The sequence below is a fragment of the Ascaphus truei genome, unplaced genomic scaffold (genome assembly GCF_040206685.1).
Source record: "Ascaphus truei isolate aAscTru1 unplaced genomic scaffold, aAscTru1.hap1 HAP1_SCAFFOLD_2933, whole genome shotgun sequence".
NCBI lineage: Eukaryota > Metazoa > Chordata > Amphibia > Anura > Ascaphidae > Ascaphus > Ascaphus truei.
Genome location: NW_027455895.1, coordinates 1 through 27,273, shown reverse-complemented (window position 1 = coordinate 27,273; position 27,273 = coordinate 1). Strand labels below are relative to the sequence as shown.

The 27,273-nt window shown below is 48.4% G+C and overlaps 1 protein-coding gene across 1 annotated transcript; it reads right to left on the bottom strand.

The window, feature by feature from the left end:
* Positions 1 to 276: 276 nt before the first annotated feature.
* Positions 277 to 15,439, bottom strand: LOC142483068 (antigen peptide transporter 2-like). The gene is made up of 6 exons (XM_075583155.1): positions 15,279 to 15,439; positions 14,513 to 14,643; positions 4,717 to 4,922; positions 3,921 to 4,118; positions 1,409 to 1,537; positions 277 to 285 (listed from the first exon to the last, which is right to left on the bottom strand). Exons 1-6 carry the CDS (start codon positions 15,422 to 15,424, stop codon positions 277 to 279), a joined length of 819 nt encoding a protein of 272 aa, XP_075439270.1. The 5' UTR covers positions 15,425 to 15,439.
* Between the last annotated feature and the right edge of the window lie 11,834 nt (positions 15,440 to 27,273).

Sequence of the window (27,273 nt, the reverse complement as noted above, 5' to 3'; positions counted from 1 at the left end):
AAGGGGGAGATGTGATAGTAGGGGTAGCCAGCCTCACATAATAAAGATGAAGCCTGGCTGACTACCCCAATATCATGTGTAATGGCTGCCTCTGTGAGGCTCATGTTGGCCAGTATATGTAATGTTGGTTGGGGAAAACTGTATGAATTGGGAAACAGGGACTGTAAACTAAAAAGCACTTTATTCCCTGTGCAAATGTATTTCCCCATACAGTTTAGGAAGCCAGTAATGTAATTTGTTGTTAGCATTTATCTGCATGCAGACCCAGTAATTCACTTAGATGGACTGCATACAGAGAAATGCCGGGTTGTGACAATGGCTGAGAGCGGCTGGGTACCAGGATAATGGTGAGTGGGGAAGGGCTGATTATCAGGTCCGGAGACAGGCTCTCAGCGGGGCAGAGCCTTTGTTTCTCCGAGACGCTGCGGCGCCTACCCAGCGGGAGGTATGGGGCTGGCCGGGGAAACAGTTACCGGATCTGAACCCCGTAGGTGCGATTTCCATTGGCCAGTTCAAATTTCCCGCTCGCTAGACACTCCCTCCTCGAGGGACGGTCCAGAATGCTTAAGCCGGCCCCCTCCTCTGATTGGTGCAGCCGGATGAGCCCTCGTCCTCTGATTGGCTGCAGCCTTACGATCCGCGCACTGATTGATCGGTGGCCTCTGCTCCATGTAAAGTACACAGGTGCGCCAACGAGTATTCTAAAACTTGCCTTAAACTTGCCTTGGAAAATCTGGGGCTATAACCAACAAGAACCAGGTACATGCTGGGTACATGCTGCAACATTTCAGTGACATTTCTGCAGAGACTAATGGCTCATCGGATAAACACAGCAGGGGTCCCTGGCAGTCCCATTCAGTTTGAATGGGACTGCCAGGGACCCCCGCTGTTAATCCTAGGGGCCATTAGTCTGTCTGCAGAAATTGTCACTGAAATGTTGCAGCATGTACCCAGCATGTACCTAGGTCTTGTTGGTGATTGCCCCAGATTTGTTTTAGAATACTCGTCGGCACTACAGTAGCAACCGAGGGCTATGTAAAGAGTACGCCCGATCAGAGAACCAGATTAACTTTGGAGTCGATCGGAGACCCGGCTGGCGGGATTTTCAAAAGTGCTATTGAGCAAATAACACTGAAAAACCGGGAAAGAAGACGTTCAAGGCAAGCTTACTGAAGCAGGCCCCTGCACCTAGTTGAGGCAAGTTTCTTGCCCCACAGGCCCCCCAGTTGGTGAGTGTTTCACTGTGACTGTGTATTGTGTGTGTTTGCTGGCTTGCCAGAATAAACTTTCATTTATTCAACTTCTGTGTCCTGTATGGAAATAGTGATCCCGGTGGTTTAGGTGTTAAAAGTTCTGGTCTCCCATGACAACCTGTATATACAGAGCTATATTGTAAACAATCACTCACCCGTATATAGCTTTCAGACTCCATCTGGTACAGTATAAATGACACCATCTTGCCGCTGCTAATAAATCCACTCCGGATTAAGTGCTGCCCGTAATATAACATCATGACCTGATTAGCCAGGCTAACGAGCTGAGGGGTACAGGAAAAACAGGGTGATATGAAATAATCCATGTGACCCGTAGCTCCCTTCTGTCCGTGTCACTGTGTCACCTTGCGGGCAGAAGGAAAGACTCATAATTCTCTTCTGTGTCACCCTGCTGAGGGAGGGATAGACTCATAGCTCTTATGTGTCTGTGTAACCCTGTGGAAGAAGGGACAGACTCATAGCTGTCTTCTGTCTGTATAAGGCAGAGAAAACAGGGAAGAAGGGGGGAGCAGGGGTCAGCAGTAAAACTTCATAAGACTCCTAATGGGAACCTACAAATGCTCACACCCTCAATAACATAAAAGAGGGTGAAGCTTCAAAACCAGCAGTGGGGGGGGGGGGGGGGGGTTAAAAATGAATGACACTATAATACTTACACGGCCATGTGTAAGTACAGGCTCATAAAGGGTTCTTGTCTTTCAAACCAGCAGTGGGGGGGTTAACAGATGGATTACAATAATATAATACTTCACGGCCATGTGTAAGTACAGGCTCATAAAGGGTTCTTTGTCAGATGTAGAAGATTCTAAGGTTCTATTGAGCCTGAGGAAGCCGTTTTACGGTGAAACGCGTTGCTCCATCTTTGTTCTTGGATTGTCACGAGGAGGCTTCCGTAGTGATCCGGCGACACTCATTTTTACCAGCTGAGCAGCTTTCTTCACACCGGAAGCGGAGGTGAAGCACTAGAGCTTGCAAGAGTCGAGCTGGATCCCTTGTGTTGCTGACACTGACTTTCCCTACACGTGAGTGGACATTTAATGTCATTCTAATAAATTGTCATTTTTGATTTTGAACACTCGCTCCCATTTCTTACCTGGGTCTGGTGGAGACCCATGGCAGTGACGTCATCCAGCTATCTGAAAACGCATTATCAGAAAGATATGGATGAATAGAGGACTCTATTAAGAAGCTACATCTGACAAAGAACCCTTTATGAGCCTGTACTTACACATAAGACTCCTAATGGGAACATTTATTCCAATGAGGGCGAACCAGCTCCGTGACGTTACTGGCCTGCCCCCCAACACGCCCCCCAACACACCCCCGGACGGTGCGCAAGCTAAAACCAGGAAAAGCACCCACTTTCCCTCAGCCTCTGCACGTCTCCGCACGGCTGAAGTCTCTATGGACTCAGCCTTATACAGACAGAAGCAGAACAAAGCTCAGGCGCTAACTATGGATGGAATTGGTGAGTAATCTTCTTTTCTCCTTAGTGAATCCGCAGGGGTAAATGTTGGGACCACCTTCTCAGACCCCCTATGGGATCTTTCCTAGATCAATCAAAAGACAGGGAAAACAGGGAAGAAGGGGGGGAGCAGGGGTCAGCAGTAAAACTTCATAAGACTCCTAATGGGAACCTATAAATGCTCACACCCTCAATAACATAAAAGAGGGTGAAGCTTCAAAACCAGCAGTGGGGGGGGGGGGATTAAAAATGAATGACAATATAATACTTACACGGCCATGTGTAAGTACAGGCTCATAAAGGGTTCTTGTCTTTCAAACCAGCAGTGGGGGGGTTAACAGATGGATTACAATAATATAATACTTCACGGCCATGTGTAAGTACAGGCTCATAAAGGGTTCTTTGTCAGATGTAGAGGATTCTAAGGATCTATTGAGCCTGAGGAAGCCGTTTTACGGTGAAACGCGTTGCTCCATCTTTGTTCTTGGATTGTCACGAGGAGGCTTCCGTAGTGATCCGGCGACACTCATTTTTACCAGCTGAGCAGCTTTCTTCGAACCGCTCACGTGACCGCCCCCCCCGCTCCCGTGAGCGCTTAAACTAAAAAAAAATTGTTGGCTACGCTTCCGCACACCTGCGGAAGCGTGCGCGAACCCCTGCTAAAGCCACTCTCATTGCTGCTGTAGGGGCCCACTGCCAAGCGTGAGTGCGGCTCAGCGCTGACCATGCCTGCGGCCTGTGTCACACTGCGGGGGGAGGGACAGCCTCATAGCTCCCTTCAGTCTTTGTCACTTTGTCATCCTGCGGGGGAGGGACAGCCTCATAGCTCCCTTCAGTCTTTGTCACTTTGTCATCCTGCGGGGGAGGGACAGCCTCATAGCGCCCTTCAGTCTTTGTCACTTTGTCATCCTGCGGGGGAGGGACAGCCTCATAGCTCCCTTCAGTCTTTGTCACTTTGTCATCCTGCGGGGGAGGGACAGACTTGTGTCTGTGTCACCCGGAGGAAGTCGGGGCAGACTCCCAGCTCACTTGTGACTGTCACGGTCACCCTGCGAGGGGCGGGACAGACTCATAACTCCGTTCTGTCTGTGTCACCCTGCGTGGGGGGATTGGCAGATTCATAGCGCCCTTCTGTCTGTGTCACTCTGCGGGGGGAGGGCAAATATGTCTATATGAATTACCCTTATAAGCAGCCCGTACACCGCTCTGACCAGGTCCCTGCGCATCTGCAGTTCGTGCGTCTGTCGCAGAGACTCCTCATATCTTTTCGCCTCTTCCTCCTCTGCGGCAAAACTGCGCACGGTCTTGACTGACTCGATAATCTCCTTAGCCAGATCACTGGATATAGCGATGGAATTCTGCACCTTCTGTACCAGATCCTTGGGGAATATCACACATCACAAAACACTCAATCCCCGTATGCAGATCCTAAATAAACCCTATAACAGATCCTGGGAGAGATCACACATGACAAACCTCCAATCCCTGTATACAGATCTTAAATAAACCCTACAACAGATCCTAGGAGAGATCACACATCACAAACCAGTATACAAAATACAGTACACGCGTCAGTACACACCCAGTACACACACATGGTATACATACACACAGTATACTCATATACATACACAGTATACACACAGTACACATGCATCAGTACACGCACACATACACAGTACACATGCATCAGTACACACACACGGTATAAATACATACATACACACACACACACAGTATACCCATAGACACAGAATACATACAGACCTACACACAGTACACATGCAGTATACACACACACACACGCAGTACGCATATAGTATACATGCGTCAGTACACACGCATCACTACACACACGAAATTTACATACATACACACAGTAAACATGAAGCAGTATATGCACAGTATACACACACAGTATACATACATACACACAGTATACATACATACACACACACAGTACACACGTGTCAGTACCTGATAGTAGTGGTTGTACAGTTTCTGGATTATCCAGGTTAGCGGGGTACTGATAAAGGTGAGGAGCGTGAGCTGCCAGGACAGCGAGAGCATGAAGGAATAAACCCCAACACATTTAACCAGCATACGCAGAGAGATGTTCACATTCCCTGCGATGGAGCGACTCACGCTGGAAGTGTCATGGGACAGGCGAGAGGTGATTTCACCTGGGGTGAGATAACATTATTATTCACACTGTACATCTCCTGAATCTGATATATACATATCCTAGGTTATTTTATATACACTCCCTCCCATCCTGTATACAGCCCATGTACAGTACATCTGATCACAAAACTTATAAAAAGAACGCCTACAACCCATTGGGAGATCTCGTTAAACATTACAGGCCCTATCTATTGGCTGGCTTTGTCCAGTTCCCAACCCCTAAACATATACCACAATAGTCAGTGCTCGACAAACCCGATCGCCCACTCGCCAGGTGCGAGTGGATATTGGCTTGTGGCCCGTTATATTTCCCCTGCTCTGCAAAAAAAAAAACCCTGCTCGGAAAAAAATACAAATCTCTCTAGCTGATTGGCTGAATAGGTGTAACGCGGGATGGGGCTGCCAAGATTTTTTTTTTTGCACTGAGCAGTCAAGCCGCCCTGCTTTCTCTACACGGGTAAGTGTAAAAGTGTGTGTGTTTCTGCCTCCTGCCTCCGGTCCCCAAAGCTGGCTGCCCACCCGGGCCGGGAGGTGGGAGCGGAGGTGTACCTTCCCACCCGGTCCCCGCCACTACCTTGGCTGCCCGCGCGGGGCTGGAGATTGGCGGGGGGGGGAGCGGGGAAGTGGTGCGGGGGTGTTCCTTCCCCCCGTCCCCAGCGCTCCCTTGGCTGCCCGCATAGGGCAGGAGATTGGCGCGGGGGGGGATATTGGGGGGGAGCAGGGCAGTGGTGGTGGTGCGTTGTCGTGGCTGGCTCCTGGTGGGGAGCCACCTGCATGGTGGCTAGCCTTTCTCTCTTCCTCCCCCCCCCCCCACCCGTGTGTGTGTGTATGGGAGAGAGTGTGTGTGTATGGGAGACAGCGTGTGTGTATGGGAGAGAAAGAGAGTGTGAGTGTGTAGGACACCAGAAGTACCCCCTCAATCAGTCACCCCCCCCACCCAATCACCCAGTCAGTCACCCCCCCCACCCAATCAGTCACCCCCCACCCAATCACCCATCCCCCCCACCCAATCAGTCACCCCCCTCCCAATCCCCCAGTCAGTCACCCCCCACCAAATCACTCAGTCAGTCACTCCCTCCCCACCCTATCACCCACCCAGTCAGTCCCCTCACCCAGTCAGTCCCCCCCCTCACTCAGTTAGTCACCCCCCCAACCAGTCACCCCACCCCACCCAGTCACCCCCCCCACACCCAGCCTCCCACCCAGTCACCCCCCACCCCCTCCAGTCAGTCACCCACTCTCAACCTCTCTGTCTCTCACCCTCTCTCTGCCTCTGTCTCTCACCCTCTCTCTGTCTCTCACCCTCTCTCTGTCTCTCACCCTCTCTCTGTCTCTCACCCTCTCTCTGTCTCTCACCCTCTCTCTGTCTCTCACCCTCTCTCTCTGTCGCCCCTTCTCTCTCTGTCGCCCCCCTCTCTTTCTCTGTCGCCCCCCCTCTCTTTCTCTGTCACCCCCTCTCTCTCTCTGTTGCCCCCCTCTCTCTCTCTGTCGCCCCCTCTCTCTGTCGCCCCCTCTCTCTCTCTGTCACCCCCTCTCTCTCTCTGTCGCCCCCTCTCTCTCTCTGTCGCCCCCCTCTATCTCTGTTGCCCTCTCTCTCTCTCTCTGTCGCCCCCCCTCTCTCTCTGTCGCCCCCCTCTCTCTCTGTCGCCCCCCCTCTCTCTGTCGCCCCCCCTCTCTCTCTGTCGCCCCCTCTCTCTCTGTCACCCCCCTCTCTCTCTGTCGCCCCCCCCCCTCTCTCTGTCGCCCCCCCTCTCTCTCTCTCTGTTGCCCTCTCTCTCTCTCTCTCTGTCGCCCCCTCTCTCTCTCTTTCTGACTCCCTCTCTCTCTCTCTGTTGCTCTCTCCCTCTCTCTCTGTTGCCCTCTCTCTCTCTCTGTCGCCCCCTCTCTCTGTCGCCCCCTCTCTCTGTTGCCCTCTCTCTCTCTGTCGCCCCCTCTCTCTCTCTCTGTCGCCCTCTCTCTCTGTTGCCCTCTCTCTCTCTCTCTCTCTCTGTCACCCTCCCTCTCTCATCCACACTCGTCTGTCACTCTCACCCACACTCGTCTGTCACTCTCACCCACACTCGTCTGTCTCTCTCACCCACACTCGTCTGTCTCTCTCACCCACACTCGTCTGTCTCTCTCACCCACACTCGTCTGTCTCTCTCACCCACACTCGTCTGTCTCTCTCACCCACACTCGTCTGTCTCTCTCACCCACACTCGTCTGTCTTTCTCACACACTCATCTGTCTCTCTCACACACTCGTCTGTCTCTCTCACACACTCGTCTATCTCTCTCACACACTCGTCTGTCTCACACACACACTCGTCTGTCTCACACACACACTCATCTGTCTCACACTCTCTCTGTCTCATTCTCTGGATCTGGATATCTTATTTACCCTATATATCTTAACTGCCCTATACCTACACCGAAATAACCTATACTGCTTTCTTCCAGATCTGACTCAAGCTTCACACGGAAGACATCGGAATCCCCCCTAACCCAGAAGACAGGTAGGGAATACCTCCCCTCCCAACATATAACGTTGCGGGAATGTGGGTACCTGGACATTGAGGGACTGCGGATCAGGTAAGATCCAAAGGCAGGATTGCTGCTTTAGAAATTGTGAAGCGGGGGCATCCAGACACTGGTTAAGGGGTTTAGGAAACTAGTCATTCATATCTGGCTTTTTTTCCCAGATCCGATATTTATATAAACATACACCTATGTAACAAGGACTAATTGTAGTATAATTTAATACAATAAATAAACTTATGTCAAAAACGAATGTTGTTCTTACTAGGAATTTATTCAATTTATTTATTTTTTGGGGCTGGGCGCGGGGCTAGGTGGCGAGTAGATTTTTTTGGTTTGGCGAGTAGATTTTTGGGTGATTTGTCAAACACTGACAATAGTTATGAAACAATATTTAAGTCCTTACTGTATCTTTCTTTGGGAATCTCTGTCCTTAGAGAGCATTTAGGAAATCCTTCTGGATAGGTGCTTGCACAGGACAGGTCTGAGTCAGCCACCTACTACAAGCAGTAGCCTCCTTACCAAGCTGGTTGCCAGCTGTCTCAGCTTACTTCCTGATTGCCCAAATATTCTTACTGGGTTAACCTTCTGAGTACTGGATGAAGGACTCAGATATGTGTTTCCCAGGCATAATTATCAGTACCTGACTTCACCCTGTCGCAATCCTATACAGTACATAGCACTTATAGTACCTCTCAGCCCATATACAATTAATATATAAATGTAGCAGACTTCATTACTCTCACTGATAACACAACATATCGCGTTATAGGAGTCACTGGTAAAACATATCCCGCTATAACACGCCAGCGAGAGCATCCCGTGCTACAGATTACCTTATCCCATATATTTCCTCCTATACAAACCATACATTAGATACTCCTATCCATTAAACTTACTATACAATTTGATTTATTTTTACTGGTATATCCCAGCAATATCCTAATAAATATATATATTGTATATGATTTCCTCTGTGTGCCGCCATGTTCAGTGTTCTGTGTCTCTCTTCTGCTGTCCGAGCATCACCTCCTGAGATGTCATTATGTGACAGGGACCATTTAGTGACAGCAGTAAGGAGGTGTTTGAGAATAATGGGAATTTAATATTGCATTGTCATGTCACACAGTGCCTTTTGAACCCTTTCAGTGTACAGGGCAGCTACAGGGTGTGAGCCATTTGGTGTTTGGTGATGTTAAAGCTTCTCTATTTCAATCTGAAACTCACCTTTTATCCCCTGTATCCAATTTTCCAACTCAATCTGTACATGAAATGTCTGTGAATTGACTGTATAACCTCTGTTCTTTTAATGTAACCATGTATTGTTATAACTCTGTGCCCAGAACATACTTGAAAATGAGAGGTAATGTAACTCTCAATGTATTACTTTCCGGTATTTTTTTTTAGAAATAAATAAATAAAATACAATTTGCGGGGATGTGTTCACAGTGTTAGAAGTACCTCTGCTGCTGGATAAGTGACATATATTGTATCCCGCTGTTATATAGGTGTGAGTTATATTACATTTTCACACGGTGCCTTTAGCACTGATGAAGTGTTAGAAGTACCTCAAGAAGTACTGTGGGTGTTCCACAGTATCAAATGCTGCAGAGAGGTCGAGTAATATTAGCAGTGTGTAATGACCTTTGTCTTTGGCAGTATGGAGGTCATTAGTTATTTTAGTGAGGGCTGTTTCAGTGGAGTGAGCAGTGCGGAAGTCAGATTGTAGAGAGTCTAGGAGAGAATAGATGGCGAGAAAATGGAGCAAGCGAGAAAATACAAGATATTGAAGGAGTCTAGAGGCAAAACACAGAAGGGAGACATAACGATAGTTAGAAAGACAGGTAGGGTTAAGCTTCCTGTTTTTGAGTAATGGTATAACTGTTGCATGTTTGAAGGAGGAGGGAAAGGTACCAGAGTAGAGGGAGGAGTTAAAAATGTGTGTGAGCGTCGGGATTATAGTAGGAGCAAGAGGTAGAGGAGAAGAAAAGTTCAGCAATGATACATCATCCTCTGTAATAGCAGAAAAAGAGTTGAGGAAGGCAGGAGGTGAGTTAGGAAGTGTGTAGGATGGGAGGAGGATACAGAGGGGATGTCCTGACGTATGGATTCCACCTTTTCCTTTAAATAATCAGTAAAGTGAGGAGGAAGAAAAACAGTCAGCAGAGGGTGGTCTGAGTAGGGAGTCAAAAACAGAGAAGAGTCGGTGTGGGTTAGATTTGTGTGTGTGGATTAGTGAAGAAAAATACGTTTGTTTAGCCAGAGAGAGGGCAGAGTTGAAACAGGATAGCATAAATTTGCAGTGACGTGCAGGAACGCAGCATGCGCGTGTGGAAATTTAGCAAGCGTCTGGGGTTAGAATGGCGAGAACGGCAGAGAGAAAGCGGGCATGTAGATCAAGAGAGGAGTATAGGGCAAAGTTGTAGTTCCTGACCTGGTTGTCAGGTCTGGAGCAGAGCTGAGGGAGGAGCATAAATTGGAATCAAAAGCTGGTAGGTTAATAAAGCGCAGGTCTCTGCAGAAATGAGGGGTAGATGGAGGTGGAGAAGTGAGCGAGAGAGAAAAAGAGATGAGATGATGATCAGAGTGAGGAAAAGGGGAAATGGAGAAATCAGAGAGAAAAGTTTTTTATTGAAAACCAAATTTGGTAGTTGCCATCATTGTGGGGGCTGGCTGCAGTCCACTGTTTAAGGCCAAAAGAAGAGGTTAGAGAGAGAAAGCGGGAAACCCAACGGAGGTCATCAATATGGCAGTTGAAGTCCCCAAGGAGAAGTACAGGGGAGTCTGAAGAGAGAAAGAAGGAGAGCTAGAATTCAAAGTGAGAGAGAACGACAGAAGGGGGATGAGTAGAGGTAGGCGGGAGATGGATGACCGCCATGTGGACAGTGTGAGGAGAGAAAAGCTGGACAGTGTAAGCCTCAAAGAAGGGAAAAGAAAGACAGAGAGGAATTGGAAGGGTTTGGTAATGGCCGATAGAGTCGAGGAGTGTGGGAGAAAGAAAGGCCACCAAAGAAAGGGCAGCTTCCAGTGCAGCCAGACTGAGTGAGTCAAATCTCAGTTATAGCAAAGAGGAGCAGAGCGTGAGAGAACTTGTTGGAAAGGGAGCGAGCATTCCCAAGGGCACAGGAGAAAGGGAGAGAGGAAGGAGGGTGACAGGGGATGGGTATGAGGTTAGCGGGGTTGGCACCAGAAGGAGTAGATGTTGCATGTTGGAGGCGAGGATGAGAGCATGTAGAAATAAGGTAGAGACAAGAATTGGCAGAGATATCCCCAGAAGGAAGGAGGAGAAGCATGGAAAGAAAGAAAATGTGTGAGGATGATTTTTAGGGGTGTGTTTTAGTGTAGGGGGGTATAGCTGTGTAGGGTCAGAGGGCGCTATTAAGAAAGGAGTTCATGTGAACTGAGAAGTGGTAAAAAAGGAGAGTTGGATATATATTAATAGAGTTAGAGGAATAATGAGGCCTGTAGAAAGAAACGTGTATTTTGAAAAGAAGCGAGAGGTCAGAGCAAATATAAATAGTAGCAGCAGCATGGCATCAATAGTTTAGTGCCGAGATGTGCAGTCTGGGATAGAAAATGTCCTCCTTTCCAGCGTAGTTCCTATCTAGGATTCAGGGACAATAGGTGTTGTGTTGTCCACTTGTTCCACTCCTGTACAACTCCCTGCTAAACTCCATACTGCTTGCCACTTAAAAAAGGGCAACTTTAAAAATGGTCTTCTTTACATGTACCGTAGGCTGCTCCCCTGCATAGGCCGCTCCCCCTGTCTGTCTCTAACTATATTGGCCTAACATGTCAGATCATGCTATCTTGCTAAACAAACTCCAGTGCTCTGGAATAGGGAAACATGCTTTAAACTGGTTTCATTCCTAACTATCAGGGCCTGTTGTCCTTGCTGTGACGGCAGCGGGAGATATGCTTTTAATAAACGTCAAACCTGCCATTACCCCTACCTGTCAGGAATACATCTTTAGTGGCTGGGGCTGGAGCGGCACAGTGAGTAAAGACACTGACTATGGCACCGAGTTCCTGGTTCAATTCCCAGTGTTGGTTCCTTGTGATCTTAGGCAAGTCACCTTATCTCCCCATGCCTGAGGCATCAATAAACATAGATTATAAGCTCTACGCGGCATGGACTGTGTCTGCAAAAATGTTTTTTTAAAGCACTTCATAAAAACTAGCAGCGCTATACAAGAAAAATGCGTATTATTATATGTAGCCATGTTCCAGCACTTCAGAGTCCAGGGGCACATTTTTTTTTCAGTTAGGAATGTTGCAAAGTGGTCTGTGATCTTCAGAAGTCACTCTTGGCATGTAAGGCTACGGCCCCGCTGTCTGCGCTGCACGTGCGCCTGCCAGGCTGGCTGGCGGCGCATGCAGCCGAGTTCCCCGGTTTGCAGTGAGCTGCAGGGGGAAAGACAGGGGTGAGAGTGACGGGGCGAGGCCATGTCACCCGGCAGATTCGCCCTCATTAGCTGAGCCGCCGGGGGCGTGGCCTAGCGCTCCGTCGCTACTACTGATCACAATTGTCCTGGCTGCAGGAAAAACTGACCGCTCAGTGCGGCGGCCACCCCTAGCAGCGGACCCGGCCCCATTGAGGGGCGGCTCTTGTCCCCGCAGCACCCGCCATATCGGGCGCTGCAGTAGCCAGCAGGGACCAAGCCTTAGGCCTCGCTCAGACAGGCCGCGTTGCGATGTGCGCGCGCACGATAGTCACTCTTTGAGTCTAGCGGATGACAGTTGTCACACTTGAAACTGTGGCGGCAAACTACATGATGACGTTGCGACATTTTGCCGCCACAACCCAAATTGACATTTGGGGCTGCAGTCGCGTCACGTGAGCTGGTTCAGACAATAAAGGCGAACCAGCTCTGTGACGTGTTCGTTACACCCCCCCGCCACTCCCCCAAACTAAGCGTCCCAACTCCTGCAGTTTGAGCGCAGATCGCTGGGCTGCAGGAGCGCGCGGCGGAGGTGCGCACACAAGCGTGTGGACGTAGCAGCCTGTCTAAACGAGGCCTAGCTGTGTTTGTTGCTACACTTTCCCCACCAATTAGGGTCTGGGTCATATTGCAAACACCTGGGGGGAAGGAAGAACCCTAGCTAGATGAGATAAGATCAGCTTTAGTTGTGAGACTTCTTTAGCTGAGGCAGCTGGGAGAAGCTGCAGGGAACATACACTGCAGGAAGGAAGAACAGGGTACATCTCTTTAAGGAGGTCCTGGAACCCAGATCGCTTCTCGGCCTTTTGGCTAAGATCAAGTGTAGGGTCTGTCCTGTGAAGGATGGCCCTAGTTGCATCACTTGGTCTGGTCATGGGCTGAGAGGGCGGATGCAAAGTAGCCCGGGCTTTTTAATCTTGCACCCCAGGCCTGGAAAACCTGGTGGAGTATCACTTGCTGCACTGTGGTTGGTCGTTTTGGGCGTCCGGCCTCCACTTACGAGCACTTGATCAGCACAGATTTTTTTGCACCGTCCCCTATTTTTCCCGCACTTTGGCCCCCCTTATTGCCTTCCGCTGAGGGGACAAGCCAATTATTTTTTCACCCGCCTGGCCTTGCAAAGGGCCGGGCGTGCACTCGTGCACATTTTTTTGTGTCGTCTGTCAGAGCACTTCCTGCACTGCATCACACAGCGCACAGGAGCACTTGCACTATGGATTTTTGATGTTTCGTTTGTTGGGTTATCGTCACCCCTCTCTCCGGAGAGCAAAGACTGAGTGCTGGCTAGTAGTCGCCATCCCTTCGGGGGAAGATTGCGGTGGGTTAGTAGGCGTCAGCCGAACACCCTAAAGACTTGGACCCTCCTGCGGCGTCAGCTGCACTAGGAGGGAACAGGATGGACGTCGGATTCCTCGGATGACGACGTCGATGTAACAGCAGGACTCCCAGGCTTCGGCTGGAGAGGACTGCTTATGGCACGGACTGGCCTACTCTCCGGAGCGGACTTTGTCACAAGTTTTGAGCACCTGGTCTCACTGGACCATGAGCACGGTTTTTGAGGTGGAATCACTTTTTCACCACCCGGGCTACAAAAAAGAAAAAAAGAAGGTCCTTGCACCCAGATCGATAGGGTGACCCCAGTTTCCCAGTTGTAAGTGTAAATAGTTGTGAATATTTATTTTTCCAATAAATTAATTTTATAAACTCTGTGTTTCTGTCTGGCGAATTGATTCCTGGTGTGATAGTCCTGGTCTCCGGTGACATTGGCAACTCCCCTCCCCCTTCTCTCCTCTGTTAGTTGGGCTGCCCCTCCTCCCCTTGTCTCTTGGTGCAGTCCTAACCCCTTTTCCTCTCTGATTGTGTCATGTCCTGGATTGTGTCATGTCCTGTCCTTTTTTTAGAGTTTTGCCTGCCTGTCTACAACACTGTCTTCCACTTACTCCTGTCAGAATCCTTTGTTTTTACCTATCCCTATAACCATAACTATTTCCTATTTCCTTCCCCAAATGTGTATTTCATGAGCACTTTTTCCCAATTTTATTTCTGCTATTGTTCCCAATAAACATTTCAGAAATATGGAAGCCCACCCCCCTTGTATGGAATAGGGATTGAGTTGAGCTGTCTGCCTCTACACATTAGTCACAGTGTGCATGAGTCAGAACAGTACCGAACATTCACGTCTGTCAGGTCCCCAAACCTGCTTTTCCCCCAATAATCACTTAGCATTCAATGCTTCCACTGCAGCTAGGGATTCTGGGTAATGACATGCAAATGAGCAGTCACAGTGAGTCACTTTCAGCTTCTTACCCACTTTAACATGGATCCCTATAAGCTTATGACTGCCACATTACACAGCTTTAGAGGACAACCTGGGTAAAAGAAGTGCAGAGCCAGTAACCCTACTCACAGACAGCAGTTTCATCCTTTTGGGTCCCCCCAACCCTGTAACCCCATTGACCCCCCTTCCCTGCAACCCCCCCGGCCCTGTAACCTCCGTCTCCCGGCCCTATAACTCCTGTCATCGTTCCCCAGCCCTGTAAACCCCCCCGGCCCTGTAACCCCCGTAATCATCCCCCGGCCCTGTAACCCCCCCCTGCCCTGTAACCCCCCCCAGCCCTGTAACCCCTGCACCTGCTTTTGTGTCTTCAAAGAATGAGATTTCCTGTTGGATGATGGAGTGGAAAATCCGGAGCCGCAGGCGTTGTGTGAGACATGACATCGAGAACATGAAGAGGCCCCCGCGGCAGCCTGCGAAGAGAGAGCTGCAGAGCATCGGGCAGTTATAACCTTATCCTGCAGAGCAACGCACAGTTATATCCTTATCCTGCAGAGCAAGGTGCAGTTATATCCTTATCATGCAGAGTAATGCAGTCATATCCTTATTCTGCAGAGCATTGCGCAGTTATACCTTTATCCTATAGAGCGTCGCGCAGTCACACCCTTATTCTGCAGAGCATTGTACAGTTATACCATTATCCTGCAGTGTCACACCAGTACTCCCCTTCCCTGCAGAGCGTCGCTCCATTACACCCCTTCCCTGCAATGTGTCGCTTCATTACACCCATCCCCTGCAGAGCGTTGCTCCATTACACCCCTCCCCTGTAGAGCGTCGCTCCATTACACCCCTCCCCTGTAGAGCGTCGCTCCATTACACCCCTCCCCTGTAGAACGTCGCTCCATTACACCCATCCCCTGCAGAGCGTTGCTCCATTACACCCATCCCCTGCAGAGCGTTGCTCCATTACACCCCTCCCCTGTAGAGCGTCGCTCCATTACACCCCTTCCCTGCAACGTGTCGCTTCATTACACCCATCCCCTGCAGAGCGTCGCTCCATTACACCCCTCCCCTGTAGAGCGTCGCTCCATTACACCCCTCCCCTACTGTTTTTGAACTGACCTCGAAATGGAAAACACGGCCATATAAAATATGGCTGCCAGGAACGCGGCCTCCTTGTAGTGTGTTGCCAGGATATCGATCACACGACCCATGTAATATGGAATAAACATCTCACCTGTCAGGGAAGTGAAATGAAACGTTAACATCCCACAGGGGAACAGTTTTACCCCCTATAACCTGGGATCTGTAAGTAGCCTGGGATCTGTAAGTAGCCTGGGATCTGTAAGTAGCCTGGGATCTGTAAGTAGCCTGGGATCTGTAAGTAGCCTGGGATCTGTAAGTAGCCTGGGATCTGTAAGTAGCCTGGGATCTGTAAGTAGCCTGGGATCTGTAAGTAGCCTGGGATCTGTAAGTAGCCTGGGATCTGTAAGTAGCCTGGGATCTGCAAGTAGCCTGGGATCTGTAAGTAGCCTGGGATCTGTAAGTAGCCTGGGATCTGTAAGTAGCCTGGGATCTGTAAGTAGCCTGGGATCTGTAAGTAGCCTGGGATCTGTAAGTAGCCTGGGATCTGTAAGTAGCCTGGGATCTGTAAGTAGCCTGGGATCTGCAAGTAGCCTGGGATCTGTAAGTAGCCTGGGATCTGTAAGTAGCCTGGGACCTGTAAGTAGCCTGGGATCTGTAAGTAGCCTGGGATCTGTAAGTAGCCTGGGATCTGTAAGTAGCCTGGGATCTGTAAGTAGCCTGGGATCTGCAAGTAGCCTGGGATCTGTAAGTAGCCTGGGATCTGTAAGTAGCCTGGGATCTGTAAGTAGCCTGGGATCTGTAAGTAGCCTGGGATCTGTAAGTAGCCTGGGACCTGTAAGTAGCCTGGGATCTGTAAGTAGCCTGGGACCTGTAAGTAGCCTGGGATCTGTAAGTAGCCTGGGATCTGCAAGTAGCCTGGGATCTGTAAGTAGCCTGGGATCTGTAAGTAGCCTGGGATCTGTAAGTAGCCTGGGATCTGTAAGTAGCCTGGGATCTGTAAGTAGCCTGGGATCTGTAAGTAGCCTGGGATCTGTAAGTAGCCTGGGATCTGTAAGTAGCCTGGGATCTGTAAGTAGCCTGGGATCTGCAAGTAGCCTGGGATCTGTAAGTAGCCTGGGATCTGTAAGTAGCCTGGGATCTGCAAGTAGCCTGGGATCTGCAAGTAGCCTGGGATCTGTAAGTAGCCTGGGATCTGTAAGTAGCCTGGGATCTGTAAGTAGCCTGGGACCTGTAAGTAGCCTGGGACCTGTAAGTAGCCTGGGATCTGTAAGTAGCCTGGGATCTGTAAGTAGCCTGGGATCTGTAAGTAGCCTGGGATCTGTAAGTAGCCTGGGATCTGCAAGTAGCCTGGGATCTGTAAGTAGCCTCGGATCTGTAAGTAGCCTGGGATCTGTAAGTAGCCTGGGACCTGTAAGTAGCCTGGGACCTGTAAGTAGCCTGGGACCTGTAAGTAGCCTGGGATCTGTAAGTAGCCTGGGATCTGTAAGTAGCCTGGGACCTGTAAGTAGCCTGGGACCTGTAAGTAGCCTGGGACCTGTAAGTAGCCTGGGATCTGTAAGTAGCCTGGGATCTGTAAGTAGCCTGGGATCTGTAAGTAGCCTGGGATCTGTAAGTAGCCTGGGATCTGCAAGTAGCCTGGGATCTGTAAGTAGCCTGGGATCTGTAAGTAGCCTCGGATCTGTAAGTAGCCTCGGATCTGTAAGTAGCCTGGGATCTGTAAGTAGCCTGGGATCTGTAAGTAGCCTGGGATCTGCAAGTAGCCTGGGATCTGTAAGTAGCCTGGGATCTGTAAGTAGCCTGGGATCTGTAAGTAGCCTCGGATCTGTAAGTAGCCTGGGATCTGTAAGTAGCCTGGGATCTGTAAGTAGCCTGGGATCTGTAAGTAGCCTGGGACCTGTAAGTAGCCTGGGATCTGTAAGTAGCCTGGGATCTGTAAGTAGCCTGGGATCTGTAAGTAGCCTGGGATCTGTAAGTAGCCTGGGATCTGTAAGTAGCCTGGGACCTGTAAGTAGCCTGGGATCTGTAAGTAGCCTGGGATCTGTAAGTAGCCTGGGATCTGTAAGTAGCCTGGGATCTGCAAGTAGCCTGGGATCTGCAAGTAGCCTGGGATCTGTAAGTAGCCTGGGACCTGTAAGTAGCCTGGGATCTGTAAGTAGCCTGGGATCTGTAAGTAGCCTGGGATCTGTAAGTAGCCTGGGATCTGTAAGTAGCCTGGGATCTGTAAGTAGCCTGGGATCTGTAAGTAGCCTGGGATCTGTAAGTAGCCTGGGATCTGTAAGTAGCCTGGGACCTGTAAGTAGCCTGGGACCTGTAAGTAGCCTGGGATCTGTAAGTAGCCTGGGATCTGTAAGTAGCCTGGGATCTGTAAGTAGCCTGGGATCTGTAAGTAGCCTGGGACCTGTAAGTAGCCTGGGATCTGTAAGTAGCCTGGGATCTGTAAGTAGCCTGGGATCTGTAAGTAGCCTGGGATCTGTAAGTAGCCTGGGATCTGCAAGTAGCCTGGGATCTGTAAGTAGCCTGGGATCTGTAAGTAGCCTGGGATCTGTAAGTAGCCTGGGATCTGTAAGTAGCCTGGGACCTGTAAGTAGCCTGGGATCTGTAAGTAGCCTGGGATCTGCAAGTAGCCTGGGATCTGTAAGTAGCCTGGGATCTGTAAGTAGCCTGGGATCTGTAAGTAGCCTGGGATCTGTAAGTAGCCTGGGATCTGCAAGTAGCCTGGGATCTGTAAGTAGCCTGGGATCTGTAAGTAGCCTGGGATCTGTAAGTAGCCTGGGATCTGTAAGTAGCCTGGGATCTGTAAGTAGCCTGGGATCTGTAAGTAGCCTGGGATCTGTAAGTAGCCTGGGATCTGTAAGTAGCCTGGGACCTGTAAGTAGCCTGGGATCTGTAAGTAGCCTGGGATCTGTAAGTAGCCTGGGATCTGTAAGTAGCCTGGGATCTGCAAGTAGCCTGGGATCTGTAAGTAGCCTGGGATCTGTAAGTAGCCTGGGATCTGTAAGTAGCCTGGGATCTGTAAGTAGCCTGGGATCTGTAAGTAGCCTGGGATCTGCAAGTAGCCTGGGATCTGTAAGTAGCCTGGGATCTGTAAGTAGCCTGGGATCTGTAAGTAGCCTGGGACCTGTAAGTAGCCTGGGACCTGTAAGTAGCCTGGGACCTGTAAGTAGCCTGGGACCTGTAAGTAGCCTGGGACCTGTAAGTAGCCTGGGACCTGTAAGTAGCTCCCTATTTAGGTACTAAATATAAACATGTCTCTAGTAAATTACAAGGCAGTTTGGGAGGAGCACTGGGATTATTTTCAATTAAATGTCGGGTTAATCCTTTTACCAGCGGGATACTTCATAAACTGCTCCCTATACCTGCTTCTATTATAGATGGGAACAAGGAATAGAGCGCAAATAATGTTATAAATAAAAGAAACAAGCAAATACATAAATGTAAAGAAAATAAATAAGTACTGTCCTGCAATGGGTGCTGCTTCTGAAGTGCATTCAGTCCAAGTCCACAAGGGTGATGAGAGCAAAAGATCAAGAGCGCACTCGGGTAGGTATATATTAAAAAGAAAAAATACAATAGTGCAACAGAGTAAAAATATAAAACAAATCCCAATGATAAGCATCAGTAATCCTACTCACATTTAGTGCGAGTAATTGAAGCCTTTCGGTTATTAGGAGTAATCAACTCAGGTTGTCAGATACAAAGAAAGATTGTGGTGGTAGGGGACTCCACTATTAGGAAGGTAGATAGGGCAATCTGTTGCCGGGACCGCATGAACCGAACAGTTTGTTGTCTCCCGGGTGCTCGGGTTCGGCACATTGCGGATCGGGTAGACAGATTGTTGAGGGGGGCTGGATTGACCCGGCGGTCTTGGTACACGTTGGCACCAATGACAAAGTTAGAGAAAGGTGGAGGGTCCTAAAAAATGATTACAGGGATCTAGGCCAAAAGCTTAAGGCAAGGACCTCCAATGTAGTATTTTCTGAAATACTACCAGTGCCATGCGCTACCGCAGGGAGACAGTCAGAGATTAGGGAGATTAGTGCATGGCTAAGAAAGTGGTGCATGAAGGAGGGTTTTGGGGTTTTAGAGCACTGGGACTCCTTTTTTGAGAGGTGCCATCTATATTCTAGGGACGGATTGCACCTCAATGAAGAGGGATCTTCTGTGCTAGGGGGGAGAATGTTAAAAAGGTTTGAGGAGATTTTAAACTAGGATGGATGGGGGAGGGGAATGAAACAGATAATTGACTAAATAGAATAGAGGAGGATACAAGGGGGTATGGAGATAGAATGGGGGCAAGTGCGAGTTTGACAAGCAGTGAGACACCCATAGTAAATAGAGATAATACTAGAAAACTTCTAAAGACTAAACCAAGTGGGCGCAGAAAGGAAGAAGCAGATAAGATAATAGTACAGGCTGAAAAAAAAACTTAAATGCATGCTTGCTAATGCAAGTAGCCTGACAGATACAATGGGGCAGCTTGAATTAATAGCTGCAAGGGAGCAGCATGATATCATAGGCATTACTGAAACATGGTGGGATGAAACTCATGACTGGGCAGTTAATTTAGAGGGTTATTCCCTTTTTTGGAAGGATCGAACAAATAGAAGGGGAGGTGGAGTATGTTTATCTGTTAAACCGGATATAAAACCTATTATAAGGGAAGATGTTTATGAAGGGAATTATGAAAATGTAGAGACCTTGTGGATAGAAATTAGCAGTGGAGGTAAAAGTATAAAGAAAATGTTCGTATGGATATGCTATAAACCACCAAATATCTGTGAGATTGAGGTAGCTAAAATACTTTTGCAATTGGAGAAGACATCAAAACTGGGTCATGTTTGCATAATGGGGGTTTTAATTATCCAGACATACTGTAGACTGGGGAAATGAGATTAGCATTACAACAAAAGGAAACAGGTTTTTGGGGGTTCTTAAAGACCCAAATTATTGAGGGACCAACCAGGAGAAGGGGCTGTACTGGATTTGGTAATAAGAAACAATGTAGAAGTAATAACAAATATTCAAGTCCTGGAACATTTGGGTAACAGTGATCATAACATGGTCTCATTTGAAATAAATTATCAAAAAACAGATTACTTCAACAATGACCTTAAACTTTAGAAAGGCAGATTTTAATAAACTGAGGTCTAATCTACAAGTAATACACTGGGATGATGTTTTTGCAGGGAAAATGTAGAAAATAAATGGGAAGACTTTAAAAAATTGTTACAAAAGCATACTTACCCTTGGGTAAAAAGTATAAAAGATATAAGTCAAAACCAATGTGGCTAAATATTTATTTATTATTTATAAAATATTTTACCAGGAAGTAATACATTGAGAGTTACCTCTCGTTTTCAAGTATGTCCTGGGCACAGAGTAAAACAAATAATACATGGTTACAAATACAGTTACATAAATGAACAGGGTATACATTATATACAAGACATTGCGTGCATAGTTAAAGAAAATATATATTATGGGCGTATGAAACAGTTACAGACCAGATTAAAATGTGAGATAGCCTTAGATTTGAAAGAACTTAAACTGGTGGTGGATGTGAGAGTCTCTGGTAGGTTGTTCCAGTTATGGGGTGCACGGTAGGAGAAGGAGGAACATCCGGATACTTTGTTGAGCCTTGGGACCATGAACAGTCTTTTGGAGTCTGATCTCAGGTGATAAGTGCTGCAAGTGGTAGGAGTGAGGAGCTTGTTCAGATAGCTGGGTAGCTTGCCCATGAAGAATTTAAAGGTAAGACAGGAAAGGTGAACTTTGCGCCTTGACTCTAGTGTGGACCAATCTAGTTCTTTGAGCATATCGCAGTGATGTGTGTTGTAGTTGCATTGGAGAACAAAACGACAAATTGAATTGTAGAGGGTGTCAAGTTTGCCAAGGTGAGTTTGAGGTGCCGAGCCATATACTATGTCTCCATAGTCAATAATTGTCATTAGCATCTGCTGTGCGATACGCTTTCTGACCAGGAGACCAGAGACAGAACATAAAACACAGACAAAGCTCAGTTTTAGCACATCTAGTGAAACTCATACACGGTACAGTGCCTAAAAAATATATATATATATATATATATATATATATATATATATTGGCCAAAAATGTCAAACTAAAAGACCATTTTACACTGGCGACACACTTTATTCGAGCTTGGCTAGTCCCACGAATTCGGGTATACCCGGGTATATTGAGGTTTGTGACTGTTTTCTGCCCGAGTGCATTGAGGTATTTTCAGGCAGGGATTGAAGCATTTTATTCCCGCTGGCTGCAATACTGCACAGTATATATATATATACTGCATTACAATTCATGAATTTATGCCATCTGGTAGACACGCGAAGCATTGCAGCCTATTAAATCCTTATCATTATCATTTAACAGATTAGCCGCCCGTCAGCCAGGCATGAACCCAGGCTGGGAAGGCAAACGCAACGGGGCTTGTCAGAGGTGAGGAGCGGCGCATTCCAGGTATCTGCCAGGTACATACTGGGTATTTGCTCGAATAAAGTGTGTCGGTGCAGTACTTAATAGATATTTATACATATATATTTAGGCACTGTACCGTGTATGAGTTTCACTAGATGTGCTAAAACTGAGCTTTGTCTGTGTTTTATGTTCTGTCTCTGGTTTTAAATATATATTGCCATGCTCAGTAGCACTCCTCTGTGACACTCATATGCTTATATATATATGTTGTTGTTATTTTGGGGGTTCAATAGGAGCTTGTTAGGTGTCTAGTATATTTCTGACCAGGAGACTTAGGGAGGATTTGTTCCTGTAAAGTACCCCTAGTTTGGCATAGGTCTTGGTTGTCAGGGTATCAATGTGCATCCCGAATGTTAAGTGGGAGTCAAACCATAAGCCCAGGTATTTAAAACTAGTGACAGGGGTTAGGGTGGTGTTAGCGTTGGTTCTAATCTGGAGCTCAGTCACTGGAAGCTTTACAAATTTAGTCTTGGTCCCAAATAAACAGGTAGGGGAGGAAATGGACAAGAAGAGGAAGGCGTTTAGATTCTTTAAGTCAGAAGGGACGGAGACATCGTATCAGAATTATAAGGAATGTAACAAAAATTGCAAAAGGGCAATCAAATTAGCAAAAATGGATAATGAAAAAAGGATTGCAATAGAAAGTAAGGTCAACCCTAAAATGTTCTTTAAGTACCTTAATAACAAAAAAATGATTTTTAAAACGCGGCGTGCGCGCGGCTTTTTTTTTTTAGTTTTCCTGCGCCGCGGGCGCTTTCAATGATAAGCGCCATTAGCGCTTATCTGATGAATGCGGCCGCCGCGCGGGAAACTCCGCTAGAAACGGAGATATCGCCCGGATAAATGCGGGCAAGTAGGAGGTTAAAGGCGGCCGCAGCAGTAGGACCCTACCAGTGTGAGATGGCAGGCAGATTATTGGAGATAAGGAAAAAGCTGAGGTATTAAACAGATTCTTTGCCTCTGTGTTTACCAGGGAAGAATCAAGTTCAATAGTAGTGCTGCAGGAGGAAGCCACAACCTCCATATTAATGACCAATTGGTTAACTGAGGAAGAAGTTCATAAGCGACTTGAAAAAATTAAAGTAAATAAGGCACCTGTCCCTGATGGCATACATCCAAGAGTTTTCAAGGAGTTAAGCTCAGTAATAGCAAAACCATTATATTTAATATACAAGGACTCCATTTCCACAGGCTCAGTACCACAAGATTGGCGTAAAGCAGATGTGGTGCCTATATTTAAAAAGGGAGCTAGATCACAAGCGGGGAATTATAGACCTGTAAGCATGACTTCAATAGTGGGGAAACTACTTGAAGGTTTAATACGGGATAATATTCAGGAATACCTAATGGAAAACAAAATTATTAGTAATAGTCCGCATGGATTTATGAAGGATAGATCTTGCCAAACTAACCTTATTTGTTTCTTTGAGGAGGTAAGTAGGAATTTAGACCAGGGTAATGCAGTTGATGTGGTCTACTTAGATTTTGCAAAGGCTTTTGATACGGTTTCACAGGAGGTTGGTGTACAAAATAAAGAAAATTGGACTAAGTAGATATATGTGCACCTGGATTGAAACCTGGTTAAAGGACAGACAACAGAGGGTTGTCAAAAATGGAACTTTTTCAGGTTGGGCTAAAGTCGTGAGTGGAGTACCTCAGGGATCGGTACTGGGACCCCTGTGTGGCAAAAATGGAGGTAATCAGCGCATTAATAAAGGCAGTGGGCTCGACTGGTTACCCCTATTTCGCATTGGGTATGAAGGGGTTAATTTTATATGCATTGCTGTCCTCGTTTTGCAGGATAGTCTATACCTGCAGTGCTGAATAACAGGAGCCGTTCCATTAAGACTGCTAATTGAGGAACGGAGTGAGCCAGCACCCTGATTTTCAGTGTGCAGCCTCAGTGTAACCCCTCAAGTACACACATATTAAAAATATAACGTTGGCATAAGGGAAACATATATTTGTGATGAAGTGCCTTTCTGTTGTAGTTTTAAAATGTACCGGCAGGATGCTATTTTTTTTCTGCCTGCCTTTGTAATGCATTAAGTAACAAATGTTATGCATACATGAAAGACCCCAGATTGTTAAAGTGTCACTTAATCAGGATGTTTCTGAGAAGCAGGTCCTGTTACTCCTCCTAGATATTTCACACCTTGGGACCAAACTCCAGACATTGCGTCCCCAGAAATGAGTGGCCCCTTTTTACTTAGCAGTGCTACCAAGCTGCTTACTGAGCATGCTCAGAGTTACCTGGGTTGGCTGTAGGATTTGCCCATGTGACATGGCAGGTTCTGATAGGAGGAAGATAATTCCTTGCCAATGGGATGAGGCTAATGTAACACTTCACAGGCCCTTGTCCTTAGAAAGGCCCCTGTAACCCTCATTCCTGTGTTGTTGCTGTGTTGCTGTTGTTGCTGTTACCTGATTTCTTCAAGCGGATAAGACCTAAGTACAGTGGCTACGATTCCAGAATGCAAGGGGTTAAAAACATTGCAACAAGGAAACTTGCCCTGCTTCAGGATTTCATTAGCCCCGGGGATCCAGAAAATCCCCAGAGAACCAGAAAAGCCTTTGCACATTCACAGAAGGATTGGACTGGCTATTTATTTGGCAATTTGCAAAAGGACTACATTTTAAAAGACAATCTTCTGGTGCTTTGCACCTTTCTGGACATTACCTCCTGTTCCTATACCCGTACGTGTAATTATTAAGTTTATTCTGCAGTTGTCGTGTGTTTGCCTATCAAGGGAATAAATCTCAGTTTATTTAGCTCAACCTGTTCTGCTCAATCAGGATCCACGAAATATAAATGTGTTATTAAGCGCGTCTCCCGTCACAGGCGTTTAAAACTGGTGGCAGCTGGTGAGATACTGATTGAGCCTATATCGCAGTGTTCTGTAATATAGTGAGGACCTTGTAGATTGCAAGCTCCTCAGACAAGTGGCAACTTACACACACTTCCAAAGAGCACGAGATAATTCACTGGTCTCTGGACCTATACCCCAGTGGCACCATGAGTCCACGCTCAGGAAGGTTTTGTACCTGGAACCGGGCGCAGATAGTGGAGAGATGTGTGGGGTACGGCTTCCAGAGTCAGCTGGAGGAGGATTTAGAAGAATATGAGGGCAGGATGGCCCCGCCAGCAGGCAGTACTCAGCCCGGAGTGCAGGAGATCTCTCCAGCTCCGGGGCTGCAAGGACAGGGGAAGGATGTCAGTGACCGCCTGGAAGAGGGTGGCGTGGTGCCAGGGGGTGCAGATGGATCAGTCGCTGCGGCGACTGGACTTGCTACCTCTGAACTCATTGCACTCCTCACCGCCTGGGGAGAAGGGCTTAGCTATGAACAGCGACTCCAGCTCCTGTCGACAGCGCTTGGAAGGCCCCCTCACTCCCACCTTGTCAGCGGGGAACAGGACGTTCCCAGAGTAACTGCTATGGAAGCAGCAGAGCCAGCAAATGAATATGTAACCAGCAGAGCCTTGGTGAGCAATGCAGCAGTCCCCAGAGAGGCAGCCATTCCGGCTAGAGGGGACCTGTCTGCACCTCAGCGGACTCCCAAACATACAGTGGGCAGCGACACGCCCTATACTGGGGAGTTCAAGCTTGAGAGACGGTGCTATCATTGCCACAAGGTGTGCCACATCCGGCCACATTGCCCGGACCGTGAGCGGTCTGGGGGACCCCATCAGGGGCAACGTTCACAAGCTGCAGGGCCAGTAACCCAGATTGGGCTGGCCCACACAGAGGAACAGAGCACAGCCATGGAGCCACAACCAAGAGGGATGTCCCAGGCAGATGCTGCTTTTGTCACCTCAGAGCCAGCAGCAGTGAGCAGAGGATGTCCAAATGCATCAGTTGAGATGCAGCCTACTGATGTCCTGAGCAGGCACCCACGGAGGGTTACCTTTGGTGACCGGCAAGCAGGGAGCTTGCCAGATTTGGGTGCTGCTGTTATTCTGGTGCAGCCAGAAGATTTACTCCCGGGCACCGGGGTGCAAAAAAACATGCCTGATGGAGGGCTGCGGTCCTTACAGGGTGCGCAGATCATTTTGGATGGGGGTGCCAATCATGGCATGAGGGAGGTGGGGGTTTTGTCCAGGGAAACTGCTGAGGTGCGCCTTAGCAATAACCTGGAGCCTGTGATCTGTGTGGTTGCTGCGGAATTGGCTGCTGTTGCGGCGATTCCTAAGGGCCTGTCATCAGGGATCACAGCAGAATCAACCTCTGTCCCCCTGCATTTGGGGCCAACGGTTCCCGTGGCCTCTGTGGAGACCAGACAGGTAAGCCAGACTACTGAGTCGTGACCAGTGACTGACTTACTGTTCCCTTTACCTGTCCCTGTTACCCCTGACTTAGAGACTAAGGGTGGGTGGTTAGAATTAGGGACAGCAGATAGGGATGCGGTGAAAGCTGACCCCAGCTTAGAAGGTATGGGACTGCGGGCGTCCGAGTCCTGGGAAAGTGGGGGGGGAGCAGACCACAGGCTGTGGCACCGCGGGCTCTGGGGTAGGGAGACAGGTTCTACCGGGTTAGCCAGGGGCTGGACAGGTAGAAGACGGTTAGTGGGACCCAGGGAGGGTAGGCAGCAAGTGTTGCAGTTAGCCTTCCCCAGTCCACTAGTGGGGCATCAGGGGGTCACTCACATGAGAACCCAGCTGTTGCAGCCTTACTTCTGGCTGGAGGCCGCAGGCGCAGTGGCAGACTTTGGCCACCCCTGGGACGCCTGCCAGCCAGAGGGTAAAGCGGGTGATTATGTGCAGATGCTCCTGAACCTGTTACCAGGAATGGGGAACATGTTTCAGGAAGTAGCTCAGGCAGTGCCAGGCCTCTTAGGTAGGATAGGGTTTCCTAGGGGGGTCCTAGTTGAGCTAGGGACCCTGAGAGGTAGGCAGGCAGGGGCAGAAGCCGGGGCTAGGGTAGAGCAGCCTAGGGTTCTGTTACCAGACAAGCTGGGCAGGGCACATAGTACAGATCAGCCTGTGCTCCCAGGTGATCTGCATCCTCTGCATAAGAATACCTATGGAGTACCAGCAGAGGTGGCAGACAGTGTAGAGAGGAAGGCAAAGGGGGAGTCAGTCTTCAGCCTTCAGAATGGCCTCTGTGAGTTTTTCAGGGTGTCATTCAGGATGAAGAATGCTCTGGCTACCTCCCACCGCCTGGTCAGGAGGGCACTAGAGAGAGTGCAGAGGTATGTGGGGACATACAGGGAGAGGATAGTTGGCTTCAGGCAGATCTGGGGTTTGTATCCAGGACAGGAAGCAGCAATGCTAGAGCAGTATAGGGCTCTGTTCATGGACAAGCCAGGGAGGACACACATCACTGAGCACCCAGTGCTGACAGGGGATCTGAGATCTCTGCATAAGCACGCTTATAGAGTGTCAGCAGAGGTGAAGGGCAGTATAGAGAGGGAGGTGGAGGAGATGCTGGCCCTAGGGGTAATTGTACCATCCCAGAGCCCTTGGGCTTGTCCGGTAGTCCTAGTGCCTAAGAAGAATGGGACCACCCGGTTCTATGTGGACTACCGGCAGCTC